Genomic DNA, 15,250 nt, shown 5'->3' with positions numbered 1-15,250 from the left:
TTGTCGGTTTCATGTGTAGTCTGTAAGTTGGGGAGATAGATGTATTACCTTGCATTGTCATATGTAGCAGTCTATTTACGTCTGAGTTTTGGTCAGTAAGTTCTGTATGTCGTAGTAAGTCTTGGATGTAGTGTCTCGCTTGTAGATATGCAAAGTGGTGTGTGCGGGGCAGATCAAATTGGGTTTGTAGTTCTTGAAAAGGTCTAACCTTCATGTCCAGCCCATTTATCAATTGGGACACGGAGGTCAACCCCCTAGTTTCCCATGTGGCGAACACTGGGGAATCAATTCCTGCGGGGAATCCTGGGTTACCTCTCAAAGAGAGGTATTTCGTGTAGGTAGGGTTGAAACGTGATCTTTTGCATAGTTTCCACCAAGCAGAGAGGGGTTGGGATATAAGTGGGTAATTTTTAACTATCTTGAGTGTGTGTGTCGGTGCCATATGTGGGAGTGCCTGCAAGGACCATGGAGCCGTGACCTGCTTTTCAAGCTCTGGCAATGTGAAGTGTGCTTTCTCTGTCAACCAGTCCAGTACATATTTAACTTGGGCTGCCTCACAGTATGCATCAAGGTTGGGGACAGCCAAGCCTCCTGAGGTGATCTCTGCCATTAGTCTAGAAGAATTTATTTTGTGTTTTTTCCCTGCCCATATGAAGGAGAGCATTGCTTTGTTTAGTAATTGTATGTCTGCTTTATGAATGTGGTAAGGTATCATCTGAAACAAGTATAGGAGTTTCGGGAATATGATCATTTTGACGAGCGCGATCCTACCCGGTAGTGCTACCGGTAGTTTACCCCATCTGAGCAATGTCTCCTGGAGTTCTTTTACTAGGGGGCGATAGTTTAGATGGTACCATTCCCCAGGATTTCGGGATAGCTTGATTCCTAAGTATTTGAAGGAATGGGTGACTTGTTTAAAGCTGTATGGTAGAGCATCGCCGGGTGACCCCGGGAGCAGCCAAACAAGCTCCGACTTGTCGGTGTTTATTTTGTAGCCAGAGACCTGGCTGAACTGGTGTATGATGTGCATGACGTGAGGGATGTTTGTCTTTGGATTTTGTAGGTATAGGATCATGTCGTCTGCAAAGAGAGACAAATGGCACTGGACCTTACCCACCCACAGTCCCTCTGACTCCGCCCTAATCTTGATTGCTAGGGGTTCGATGGCAATGTCGAAAAGGAGGGGCGACAGTGGACAACCCTGTCTTGTTCCCCTACCCAATTGGAAGGGGGGCGAGGGAATTCCGTTGATCAAGATTGAGGCATGGGGGTTCGCGTATAGGGATTTAATCGTAGTTGCAAAAAGGCCCTTGATACCAAATTTATCTAGAGTGTTAAAAAGATGGTCCCAGAGGACCATGTCAAAGGCCTTCTCCGCGTCTATAAGCAAAGCGCAGGCTTCCATGTCTTTGTCTCCACCCTCTCTGGTATGGTTCCAGAAGTGGGTCAATATAAATTGGAGCTTTCGAATGTTTAACACCGAGGATCTACCCTTCACAAACCCCGTCTGGTCCCGGTGTATCAGTGAGGGTAGGGCTACTGCGAGTCTATCCGCCAGGATTTTGGTTAGTAGTTTATAATCCTGATTTAACAGGGATATTGGGCGGTAGGATTGGGTAAGTAAATTATCTCTGCCTTCTTTGGGAATCACACAGATGTTAGCTTCTGTGAAACGGGTAGAGATCTCTTCCTCACCCTTCATGATTTTATTGTAGAGAGTGGTGAGTGTTGTCACCACTTCTTCCTTCACTAGTTTGTAAAATTCCCCTGGTAGTCCATCTGGACCTGGGGTCTTGTCAAGGGGCAGGGTGTTTATGGCCTTCATTATTTCTGTCTCTGAAATGGGTGCATTAAGGAGAGTTAGATGTTCTTCTGAGATGGTGGGGTTGCGTATGGTTTCCCAGAAGGATGTTTTTTGTGTTCTGTCTATTGCTTCCTCTTTGTACAGGGATTTGTAGTAACTCATGAAGGCAGCTTGTATCTGCGGTGTGGTAGTGTGAATAGCATTTCCCACCTTGATGGCACCTATGTACTTGTTAGGTTTGGCGAACTTAGTGAGTCTAGCTAGGAGCTTACCTGTCTTATCTCCATGTCTGTAAAAGTTTGCTTGTATTGCTGTCATCTCCCTGACAGTGTTCTGATGTAATGACAGGTCCCTAAGTGTTTTTGCGTCAATGTAGTGTCGTTTCGTCGTTGGGTTTGGGTTTCTCAAATATTTATTCCTAGCGCTAATCACCCTTCTTAGTTGATTTTCACTCTTTTGTTTCAAACGTTTTGACCTACTAATTGTGTAGGAGGATATAAGACCCCTCATTACCGCTTTTCCGGCCTCCCAGAGTAGTAGGGTGTCATGTCGGTGTGTGGAGTTAAGAGTCATATAAGTTTTCCATTCTCCCTCTAGAAATCTCTTGAAATTTATGTCTCCGTACAGGTAAGTCGGGAAGAACCACCTACGGGGTCCCTCTCTAGTTGGCATAAGATTAATTTTAAGGCTAATGGGGGCATGATCTGATATGGTCGCGACATCTATGGTAGTGTTGGTGATCTGTTGTCCCAAGGAGTGTGTTGTTAGGAATAGATCTATTCTGGATAGGGTGTCTTTGGCTGGGGTGGTGCAAGTGTAGTTTCTTTCTTCTGGGTGCTTATCTCGCCATATGTCTGTCAGTGCTAAAGAGTGTTTAAATTTAGACAAGATCAGGGAATCTCTCCTTGCATTTTTATAGGTCGTGTTATGTCTTGCTGCTGAGTTAGGGTCCCTGAATCTGTCTGCTGGGGTTTGAGGGGCTATATTATAGTCTCCCCCCAGAATCATCGGAGAGTCGGCAAACTTTGTTACGATAGTACAGAGAGTTCTCCAGAAGTCCTTTTTATCAGTGTGCGGGCCATAGACTCCTCCTATGATAATGTGTTTATGTTTGAGTTTGATTTTTGTTAACACATATCTACCCTCGGGATCTATCAGTTGTTTTACTATAGTGTAGTCTAGATTTTTTCTAAAGAGGATAGCAACCCCTCTAGCTCTTTTCCCTTCATACGTGGTGTGGATAACTTCTCCCACCCATCCTTGTCTTAGCTTCTGATGTTCTGCGTTAGTCAAGTGGGTTTCTTCCAAGATTGCTATGTCTGTGTGTTGGTTTCTCAAATATTTTAGTATGGTTTTTCTTTTGATGGGGGACGTAATGCCCCCAACGTTCCAAGAAACCAGTTTCATGAGGAAACTTGAAGGGGTGTGTGCTATGGTTATGTAAGAGTGTGGTAGGGGGAAATAGAGTGGTTCTGTCTTTCTCACTTACCGCCCGCTGCCCAGGGGAGAGCGTATGTAGCTATCGAGGTGTTTTGTAGTAGTATTATTACTGATCGGGTCTCTGCAAGGTTAAACAATAAATTAGTACAGTAGATGTAAACAAATATATATATTATCTTACTTCTGTCTACAGTTGTTAACTTATATCAGCTGATTCTGGATCGTTTAAATTTTAAACAGTAACTAAACTTGTAAACTTTCCAACGTTCAAATTTCACAAAATCCCAAAAGCCCTCCCCCCCTCCCCATTCTTGAAAAGGATATGTATGCAGCGTTCAGCACCAATTTCTGTGCATTATGTCCCTCCAGTCAGTCTTGGTAGGTTAAATAGTCCTGAGTAAAAGATTCCAAATCCTGCTTGGTTTTGTCCTATTTCATGTATCATCTTCTTCTTCTTGTTGGACCTGCCGTGGTCGATCTGTACGCCTCTTGGCTTGATCTAGAAATAGTTGAAGGTGTTTCGGAGATTCAAATATCTTTGGACCTTGTGGCGTTTGAAGTCGCAATCTGGCTGGATACAGGAGTGCTATAGATTCACCTTGAGCTATAAGGTCTCTGCAGTAAGGCGTGAATTCTCTCCTTTTCTTTGAGACATCTGCAGAATAGTCCTGGAAGATGAAGATTTTCCTCCCTTCAAAGTCAATAGGTGTCTTTTGTCTGTACGCTCTGAGAATTAGCGTTTTATCTCTGAAATTTAAGTAGCACACCATTATCTGTCTAGGTGCACCTTCCTGCTGGGGAGCTCCTACTCTGTGTGCTCTTTCTGCAGTGCAAGGTATGCTCGTAGATGGGAGTTTGAGTATGCCTGGGAGAATAGTTTCTACAAAGTTCATTAAGGCCCCCGAGGGGATAGACTCTGGCACTCCGACGATTCTGAGGTTGTTTCGTCTTGAACGGTTCTCCAAGTCATCTACCTTGGCTTGCAGCAATTTGTTTTGTCTTTGGAGAGTAGTGATAGAGGAGGTTGTGTCCCTGTATCTTTCTTCTCCCTCCGCTGCTTTCTGTTCCACAGTAGTTAGGCGTGTTGAGAAGGCCCTGAGGTCTGCGGACAAGCTATCCATTCCTGTCTGCAATTGTTCAATTTTAGGCAAGAAGAGCGCAGACAACTGTGATACAATAGGATGTGTGTCCTGCGTCGTGATAATGGATGTTTCTGGCAGTGACTGAGCCTGTTCTTGGTTCTCTGTTTGGGTTCTCTGGCGTCTCTCTGTTTGCTTTTGCCTTCCTGCCATGTTGTCAGTCTTTTTATTGTATGGAGTATAGTATTTTTGCATACAGGCTGCTCACAGCAAAGGTTCTGCTGTAATTATAGTTTAGTAGGAGAATTAAACTTCTTTCCCAGGACTAGGAGGGTTTGTTTCTATTCTGCTTCTGGAGGTTTGTGCATGGGGAGGGGGGTACAATTGGCTCCGGTCTAGTGTGTCATGTCTATTGTTGTCCCCTGAGTAGAATTAACACTTGAGATGTTGGTAGTCAGTCTCAGGTTAAGGTGTGTAACTCCTCAGATATCTGCTTCTCCAGCAGGTCGGACACTATTGTGCTACAGGTTTATCTCCTTCCCACGTGTGTTTTATCTGTGCAGGACTGATAGCATTATTGGGTTCTGTATTAACAGCTACCCTGTGATGAGCAGGCTCCCCTGCAAAATGATCGATCTCTCTCTGTGCCAAGCGTGTGGCAGAAAGTTATAAACCTGGGAGGAGGGGGGGTTAATAAGGCCACTGAGTCCCCAAAAAGAATAGCAGTTCAGTATACTTGTTATGTTTATAGTGTCTCTTAACGGTTTTTGAATAGGGCCGATATCCAAGATGGCCGCCGTTAGTTTATTGCGCAGTTCTTAGGCTGTTAGGGCCAGTTGCCTTGTCAGTTTCTGACTTCTAAGAGCTCGGTTTTGGCTCTCCTCTGTGTTACCCCAGCCTATTCGGCTTCTCACCTACTCTTTTTTTGATGGTGCGGGAGGTCCGGTCTCTCTGATCGCCACCGCGATCTTACTCCAACTACTTGTCTATGCGGCTGCCGGCGGGGGAGCGGATCGGAAGCGCTCCTCACTAAGTCTTGTCCGGGCAGGTGTCGCTTAGGTGTCCTGCCAAGGATTACAGTTTTCTGGGCACTTTAGGCGTTAAAAAGCACAGGTTTGCGAGCATAGACACACGGAGCTCAGCAAACCTGCTTCCTCTCGCCGTGCCCGCCCACCGGAAGACCAAGAATAAATGTTTTTATATAGCTATTAGGTCACCTATATTAATGTGTCTATTAATCTATCTCTACCTGTTTATATATGTTAGTCTTTAAGTGTTTCTAAAATTTGCTCACAAACCCTTCAGGATTCCAGTGTGGCCCCTGACACCACGGATCTATTACTATGAGTGATCTGCATCTGTCACTTGCCTATTAGAAAAAAGGACCATTGTCTGTAATTTAGTTCTGTGATAACATTATGGTGATTAAAAAGTATATACAGAGATTCTGAAGGAATGTGCATGTTTAGATTGTTAAATACTATAAAATAAAAAATAGCATACTATATTATTATTTTTTCTTACTTTTCTATAGAGAAAAAGAAGAAGCACATCAGCTGCACCAAGAAGCATGGGAGCGTCATCAAGCCAGGAAAGAACTACGCAGCAAGAACCAGAATGCTTCAGACAATCGTCCCGAGGAGAACTTCTTCAGCAGGCTGGATTCAAGCCTAAAGAAAAACACTGCCTTTGTGAAGAAACTTAAAACTATCACTGAACAACAGAGGGACTCATTGTCCCATGATTTCAATGGCCTCAACCTCAGCAAATATATTGCAGAAGCTGCAGCGTCCATTGTGGAAGCCAAGCTGAAAATCTCCGATGTTAACTGTGCCGTGCACTTATGTTCTCTCTTTCACCAGCGCTATGCAGACTTTCCCCAGTCTCTTCTTCAGGTTTGGAAGAAGCATTTTGAAGCACGTAAAGAGGAAAAGACTCCCAATATTACCAAGCTGAGAACTGACTTGCGCTTCATTGCGGAGCTAACCATAATTGGCATATTCACTGACAAAGAAGGCCTTTCTTTAATTTATGAGCAGTTAAAGAATATCATTAATGCAGACAGGGAGTCTCACACACATGTGTCAGCGGTGATCAGCTTCTGCCGTCACTGTGGGGATGATATTGCGGGGTTGATGCCCAGGAAAATGAAGTGTGCAGCGGAAAAATTTGGTTTGAATTTTCCTCCTACTGAGATCATTAGCCCAGAAAAACAGCAGCCGTTTCAGAATGTTTTGAAGGAATATTTTACATCACTGACAAAACACTTGAAGAGGGACCACCGCGAGCTGCAGAACATAGAGCGACAGAACAGGTGATTTATGTTGTCACCATAAGCAAATTGCTGCTCACTGGAAGCTGATATGGTCTGATGTTTGGTTTAAATGAACATCTACAAGTCCCCTACATCCTTAGACCTAATTGTTGTTTGCTGCTGGTAATTTCTATATATATAGTAGGCAAAATGTTAATGGGACTGTGGCAGGACATTTTATCACTGAGCTCATCTTATCTATTGCTTAAAGGGACATTGTACTCTAAAAATGTATTTCTTTTTTATGGGTTCCAAATTATCAATTGTTCTTGCTTTAATGGATTAAAGAGCTCATTTTACCTTTATTTTATCATTTAAATTATGTGCTTTTGCCTGTTGAAACCAATACCTTTACTGAAAATAGGAATTTTTGTATGCTCTGAAAAAAGCTATATAAACAAGAGATAGTATAAGGCTCCCAGTGTGGGGTGGTAGAGTGAGATATTTTTATATCTGAAATAACTGGTTTTGCTCATTGAACTCCTCCAGATTTAATTTGCATTTCATTGCTAACTACTAGACTCTGTACAAAAAGAGATAATATAAACAGGTCTGCTTTTTCTGCAGAGCTAGCTCTTTTAAATGGGCATATCATTGAGAACAATAGATGATTGTTTTAATGAGCAAAGAAGCTATTTCAAATACATAAATAAACACAAAGAAACTATTTCCCATTCATTTAATACTTCAGTTAGTATGATAAGTAATTTGGAACACAAAAGAGCCTAAAGGCGAGACCACTGATGGGAGAACAGTTAAAATCTTTAGCTCACAAAAAATGACTTTTGAAATAGGCGGACCAAACAATTGGTATTTGAATTTTATATCTATATTAAAGTGAAGGTCAATTTGGATGAATTAGTGCCCAGTTTTTAATAAACCTATTAAAAACAAGGGCACTTTAATTCATCAAATTTGACATTTCACTCCTTTTCTTCAAAAACGTACCTTTTAATTCTGAAAACCGCTCCAGTGATTCCCCTGGCCGTCGGAAGCCTCTTCTTACGTCAGGCCGCTGCAGCGCTTCCTCTCCCCGTCGCAAGCCCTCTTCACGGGTCCAAAATGACGACTCCGGCTTCCTTCAATCACGGCTTTCCCCTCTGGGGGGGTTATGTCCTGATGCAACACTGTGTTTGGAGGAAACCGGATTCGTCATTTTGGACCCGTGAAAAGGGCTTGCGACGGGGAGAGGAAGCGCTGCAGCGGCCGTCAGGATTAAAAGCTAAGTTTTTGAAGAAAAGGAGTGAAATGTCAATTTGGTTAAAGTGCCCTTGTTTTTAATAGGTTTATTTAAAACCGGACACTAATTCATCCAAATTGACCTTCACTTTCAAAAGTAAGTTATAGCGCATATTCATTACATCTGATGACTTAAACTCCATCTAAAATATCACTAACATTCCGGATCTGATTTTATAAAGGGTAGAATTTACCATCACTTTAAAGGGATAGAAAGGTCAAAATTAAAATGTACATGGGTGCACTTCAATGTGAAATATAAGCATGTTTGCAATATCCTTCCATAAGCAAAAATGCTTCTAGTAAAATATATTACTGTTTTTCTGCCACATACGCACATATCCTGTGAAGACCCTTGAACCAATATTCAAGTGCTGGCAGTAAATGTGCATTGCTTCTGAAGACTTAATTTGTGTTATACAAGCCACTGCTGACTCTCTGGTAAGGTGTAGCGTCTGAATACTGGTGCAGGGGGCCTCACCGTATATGTGCGTATGCTACAAAAAAACAGTAATAGCTTTTACTGGATGCATTTTTGCTGATGGAATTTGAGTGCAAAAATCCTTACATTTCAAATTGGAGTGCAACCATGCATTTTTCTTTTTTGACCTTTCTGTCCCTTTAAAGGTGCGTAAGAGATGTGTGACCAATTGTTGGGGAAAAATGCCACTTTGATATTGCATATCTAATCACATACATGCAGTAGCATTTTATTTCTGATCTCACTCCAGAGATCTGGTATAGATTTGTGCTTCTGTAGTCTGCTCTCATGTGAATAAAACCTTCACAATAAATAATTACATATTGAAAAGCTACAGATTAATGTATGTGTAGTTACCTGAATATATAAGCAAAAACATATGATTCATGTTATGCCTCCTTGATATAGCACATGTGATTTATATATGCAATATCAAAATGGAGATTTCCCCAACAATTGTTCTGATATAATCCCAATATGAAAATGCTGTAATATGCTGGAACATTTTACTATTGTACTGCTGCCTGCCTTTAGCTATGTGTTTAACTCTTTAAAAGGTGATAATTTTTAATATATTCTTCAATAGTTGACATTTTTTTTATTTATGGAATTATTTTGTTTTTGTGCAGACGAATTCTACACACAAAGGGAGAGTTGAGTGAAGACCGGCATAAACAGTATGAAGAATTTGCAACATCTTACCAGAAATTGTTGGCAAATTGTCAGTCTCTTGCTGACCTGTTGGATGAAAATATGCCGGAACTTCCACAGGACAAACCTACACCAGAGGGTACTTATTCTACTTATTGCATGCTCCCAAGTCTAAAACCTATTAGAAATCCATCTTCCAAGCCAGTTCTGAGAAGCTTCTTGTGCCATTAAATCTTGTCAATTTTTAGTCACTCGTCAGCATGTCAGGGATTTTCTCTATAGTTTCTTCAGTGGCATCTCTCATTGGGTGACTAAAGTGAAGGGCTTTGTCAGATGACTCTCTTCCCAAGGACATGCAAGTTAAAATTAAAGTTTCTTTAATCGGAGCATACATTTTAAAACAAAATTCCCAATATACTTCTTTCTCTTGTTAAGTGTGTTCAGTCCACGGGTCATCCATTACTTATGGGATATATTCTCCTCCCCAACAGAAAGTTGCAAGAGGATCACCCAAGCAGAGCTGCTATATAGCTCCTCCCCTCACATGTCATATCCAGTCATTCTCTCGCAACCCTCAACAAAGAAGGAGGTCGTGGGAGGAGTTGGAGTTTTTACTTAATTATTCTTCAATCAAAAGTTTGTTATTTTAAATGGCACCGGAGTGTGCTGTTTTTTCTATCTCAGGCAGTATTTGGAAGAAGAAACTGCCTGCATTTTCTATGATCTTAGCAGGCGTAACTAAGATCCACTGGCTGTTCTCGATATTCTGAGGAGTGGGGTAACTTCAGAAACTGGGAATAGCATGCGGGTTCCACCGCAAATGAGGTATGTGTAGTACAATATTTTCTGGGAATGGAATTGACTAAGAAAATACTGCTGTTACCCGTTTGATGTAAGTACAGCCTTAAATGCAGTAGTAGTGACTGGTATCAGGCTGATAAATGTATGCGCAGTTGAGTTATTTTCTAGGGACTAGAATTTGACTGAGAAAATACTGTTAATACTGAAATAATGCTTAAGCCTTATCTGCAGTGGTAGCGACTGGTTGCAGGCTTAGTAATAACTTTGCATGACATTTAAAGAAGTTTATTTTCAAAACGTTTACTGGCATGTTATTCGTTTTGTGAGGTACTTTGGAGATAAATCCTTTGGGCATGAATTTTTTTCCACATGGCTAACGTATATTTTCTGCATAGAAACCGTTATATAGGTCTCCCACTGTTGTAAATGAGCGGGAGGGGCCTCTTTTTAGCGCCTTGTTGCGCAGTTAAAATTCTAGCACAGTCTTCCTGCTTCTTCCTCCTTGATCCAGGACGTCTCTAGAGAGCTCAGAGGTCTTCAAAATTCGTTTTTTGAGGGAGGTAATCAGTCACAGCAGACCTGTGACTGTGTGTTAGACTGTGATAAAAACGTTTTATATTAATTTGATATCCGTTTTTTTGGGTACTGAGGGGTTAATCATCCGGTTGCTAATGGGTGCAATCCTCTGCTAATTAATACATTTAAAGAATTGTTGACTATAACTGAATTATTCTTTAGTTGCTCAACTGTGTTTTTTAAAAGCGCTGCAGCGTTTTTTATATTGCTTGCGAACTTATTGAAAGTATTTTCCAAGCTTGCTAGCTTCATTGCTAGTCTGTTTAAACATGTCTGATACAGAGGAATCTGCTTGTTCATTATGTTTAAAAGCCGTTGTGGAGCCCAATAGAAATATGTGTACCAATTGTATTGATGTTACTTTGAAAAATCAATCTGTACCGCTTAAAAAATTATCACCAGACAACGAGGGGGCAGTTATGCCGTCTAACTCTCCTCACGTGTCAGTACCTTCGTCTCCCGCTCGGGAGGTGCGTGAGATTGAGGCGCCAAGTACATCAAGGCCCTAACAAATCACTTTACATGATATGGCTAATGTTATGAAAGAAGTGTTATACAATATGCCAGAATTGAGAGGCAAGCGCGACAGTTCTGGATTAAGGACAGAGCGCGCCGATGACACGAGAGCCATGTCTGATACTGCACACAATTTGCAGAACATGAGGACGACGGAGAGCTTCATTCTGTGGGTGACGGTTCTGATTCGGGGAGACCGGATTCAGAAATTTCAAATTTTAAATTTAAGCTTGAGAACCTCCGCGTGTTGCTAGGGGAGGTGTTAGCGGCTCTGAATGATTGTGACACGGTGGCAATGCCAGAGAAATTATGTAGGCTGGATAAATACTACGCGGTGCCGGTGTGTATTGATGTTTTTCCTATACCAAAGAGGCTTACAGAAATTATTAGTAAGGAGTGGGATAGACCTGGTGTGCCTTTTTCCCCTCCTCCGATATTTAGAAAAATGTTCCTTATAGACGCCACCACAAGAGACTTATGGCAGACGGTCCCTAAGGTGGAGGGAGCAGGTTCTACTTTAGCCAAGCGTACCACTATCCCGGTGGAGGATAGCTGTGCTTTCTCAGATCCAATGGATAAAAAATTAGAGGGTTATCTTAAGAAAATGTTTATTCAACAAGGTTTTATATTACAGCCTCTTGCATGCATTGCGCCTGTCACTGCTGCAGCGGCATTCTGGTTTGAATCTCTGGAAGAGGCGATTCGCACAGCACCATTGGATGAGTCTCTGAGCAAGATTAGAACCCTTAAGCTGGCTAATGCGTTTGTTTCGGATGCCGTAGTGCATTTAACCAAACTTACGGCTAAAAATTCCGGATTCGCCATAAAGGAGCGCAGAGCGCTTTGGCTTAAATCCTGGTCAGCAGATGTAACTTCTAAGTCTAAATTGCTAAACATTCCTTTCAAAGGGCAGACCTTATTCGGGCCCGGCTTGAAGGAAATTATTGCTGACATTACTGGAGGTAAGGGCCACACCCTTTCTCAGGACAGGGCCAAATCAAAGGCCAAACAGTCTAATTTTCGTGCCTTTCGTAATTTCAAGGCAGGAGCAGCATCAACTTCCTCCGCTCCAAAACAGGAAGGAACTACTGCTCGTTACAGACAGGGTTGGAAAAGCAACCAGTCATGGAACAAGGGCAAGCAGGCCAGAAAGCCTACTTCCGCCCCTAAGACAGCATGAAGACAAGGCCCCCTTTCCGGAGACGGATCTAGTGGGGGGCAGACTCTCTCTCTTCGCCCAGGCTTGGGCAAGAGATGTACAGGATCCCTGGACGCTGGAGATTATATCTCAGGGATACCTTCTGGATTTCAAGACTTCTCCTCCACAAGGGAGGTTTCATCTGTCAAGGTTATCAACAAACCTTGTAAAGAAAGAGGCATTTCTACAATGTGTACAAGACCTCTTAGTGATGGGAGTGATCCACCCAGTTCCGCGGACGGAACAGGGGCAAGGGTTTTATTCAAATCTGTTTGTGGTTCCCAAGAAAGAGGGAACCTTCAGACCAATCTTAGATTTAAAAATCTTAAACAAATTCCTAAGGGTTCCATCGTTCAAGATGGAAACCATTCGAACCATCCTACCCATGATCCAAGAGGGTCAATATATGACCACAGTGGATTTAAAGGATGCCTACCTTCACATTCCGATTCACAAAGATCATTATCGGTACCTAAGGTTTGCCTTTCTAGACAGGCATTACCAGTTTGTAGCGCTTCCCTTCGGGTTGGCTACGGCCCCGAGAATTTTTACAAAGGTTCTGGGCTCTCTTCTGGCGGTACTAAGACCACGAGGCATAGCGGTGGCTCCGTACCTAGACGACATTCTGATACAAGCGTCAAGTTTTCAAAATGCAAAGTCTCATACAGAGATAGTTCTAGCATTTCTGAGGTCGCATGGGTGGAAAGTGAACATGGAAAAGAGTTCTCTGTTACCACTCACAAGGGTCCCTTTTCTAGGGACTCTTATAGATTCTGTAGAGATGAAGATTTACCTGACGAAGTCCAGGCTATCAAAACTTCTCGATGCTTGCCGTGTCCTTCATTCCATTCCAAGCCCATCAGTAGCTCAGTGCATGGAAGTGATCGGCTTAATGGTCGCGGCGATGGACATAGTGCCATTTGCGCGCCTACATCTCAGACCGCTGCAACTATGCATGCTAAGTCAATGGAACGGGGATTACTCAGATCTGTCCCCTTTGCTAAATCTGGACCAGGAGACCAGAGATTCTCTTCTCTGGTGGTTATCACGGGTTCATCTGTCCAAAGGAATGTCCTTTCGCAGACCAGATTGGACGATTGTAACAACAGATGCCAGCCTACTAGGCTGGGGAGCAGTCTGGAACTCCCTGAAGGCTCAGGGATCGTGGACTCAGGAGGAGAAACTCCTCCCAATAAACATTCTAGAATTAAGGGCAATATTCAATGCTCTTCTAGCTTGGCCTCAGTTGGCAACACTGAGGTTCATCAGATTTCAGTCGGACAACATCACGACTGTGGCTTACATCAATCATCAAGGGGGAACCAGGAGTTCCCTAGCGATGTTGGAAGTCTCGAAGATAATTCGCTGGGCAGAGTCTCACTCTTGCCACTTGTCAGCGATCTACATCCCAGGCGTGGAGAACTGGGAGGCGGATTTTTTATGTCGCCAGACTTTTCACCCGGAGATATTTGCCCAACTGATTCTTCGTTGGGGCAAACCGGATCTGGATCTCATGGCTTCTCGCCAGAACGCCAAGCTTCCTTGTTACGGATCCAGGTCCAGGGACCCGGGAGCGGTGCTGGTAGATGCACTAGCAGCCCCTTGGGTTTTCAACATAGCTTATGTGTTTCCACCTTTTCCGTTGCTTCCTCGTCTGATTGCCAGGATCAAACAGGAGAGAGCATCAGTGATTCTGATAGCGCCTGCGTGGCCACGCAGGACCTGGTATGCAGACCTAGTGGACATGTCGTCCTGTCCACCATGGTCTCTACCCCTGAGGCAGGACCTTCTTATTCAGGGTCCTTTCAACCATCCAAACCTAATTTCTCTGAGGCTGACTGCTTGGAAATTGAACGCTTGATTCTATCAAAGCGTGGGTTTTCGGATTTGGTTATTGATACATTAATACAGGCTCGGAAACCTGTTACCAGAAAAATTTACCACAAGATATGGCGTAAATATTTATATTGGTGTGAATCCAAGAGTTACTCATGGAGTAAGGTTAGGATTCCTAGGATATTGTCTTTTCTACAAGAGGGTTTAGAAAAGGGCTTATCCGCTAGTTCACTAAAGGGACAGATTTCTGCTCTGTCTATTCTTTTACACAAGTGTCTGGCAGAGAATCCAGACGTCCAGGCTTTTTGTCAGGCTTTGGCTAGGATTAAGCCTGTGTTTAAAGCTGTTGCTCCTCCGTGGAGCTTAAACTTGGTTCTTAAAGTTCTCCACGGTGTTCCGTTTGAACCCCTTCATTCCATTGATATTAAGCTTTTATCTTGGAAAGTTCTGTTTTTGATGGCTATTTCCTCGGCTCGTAGAGTCTCTGAGTTATCTGCCTTACATTGTGATTCTCCTTATCTGATCTTTCATTCAGACAAGGTAGTCCTGCGTACTAAACCTGGGTTTTTACCTAAGGTTGTTTCTAACAAGAATATCAATCAAGAGATTGTTGTTCCATCCTTATGTCCTAATCCTTCTTCAAAGAAGGAACGTCTTTTGCATAATCTAGATGTGGTCCGTGCTCTGAAGTTCTACTTACAGGCAACTAAAGATTTTCGACAAACTTCTTCTCTGTTTGTCGTTTACTCTGGACAGAGGAGAGGTCAAAAGGCTTCGGCTACCTCTCTCTCTTTTTGGCTTCGTAGCATAATACGCTTAGCCTATGAGACTGCTGGACAGCAGCCTCCTGAAAGAATTACAGCTCATTCCACTTGAGCTGTGGCTTCCACCTGGGCCTTTAAGAATGAGGCCTCTGTTGAACAGATTTGCAAGGCTGCAACTTGGTCTTCACTTCATACCTTTTCAAAATTTTACAAATTTGACACTTTTGCTTCTTCGGAGGCTGGTTTTGGGAGAAAGGTTCTACAAGCAGTGGTTCCTTCTGTTTAATGTCCCTGCCTTGTCCCTCCCATCATCCGTGTACTTTAGCTTTGGTATTGGTATCCCATAAGTAATGGATGACCCGTGGACTGAACACACTTAACAAGAGAAAACATAATTTATGCTTACCTGATAAATTTATTTCTCTTGTAGTGTGTTCAGTCCACGGCCCGCCCTGTCTATATTTGAGGCAGGTTCTAAATTTTAAATTATAACTCCAGTCACCACTGCACCCTATAGTTTCTCCTTTCTCGTCTTGTTTCGGTCGAATGAC

General features: G+C 42.8%; 1 protein-coding gene across 5 annotated transcripts in view; it reads left to right on the top strand.

The window, feature by feature from the left end:
* Positions 1-15,250, top strand: part of UPF2 (UPF2 regulator of nonsense mediated mRNA decay) — a 654,310-nt gene that overhangs the window by 18,598 nt on the left and 620,462 nt on the right. For all 5 annotated transcript variants that reach the window (XM_053716468.1, XM_053716466.1, XM_053716467.1 and 2 more), the window contains 2 exons: positions 5,858-6,637; positions 8,987-9,147. In XM_053716468.1, coding sequence (XP_053572443.1) covers positions 5,858-6,637; positions 8,987-9,147 — 941 coding nt within the window. The remainder of the gene's footprint in view (positions 1-5,857; positions 6,638-8,986; positions 9,148-15,250) is intronic.

This window comes from Bombina bombina, chromosome 6 (assembly GCF_027579735.1).
Source record: "Bombina bombina isolate aBomBom1 chromosome 6, aBomBom1.pri, whole genome shotgun sequence".
In the NCBI taxonomy this organism is placed as follows: domain Eukaryota; kingdom Metazoa; phylum Chordata; class Amphibia; order Anura; family Bombinatoridae; genus Bombina; species Bombina bombina.
The sequence above is the reverse complement of the archived record's forward strand: the minus strand, read 5'-3'. Positions and strand labels throughout refer to the sequence as shown.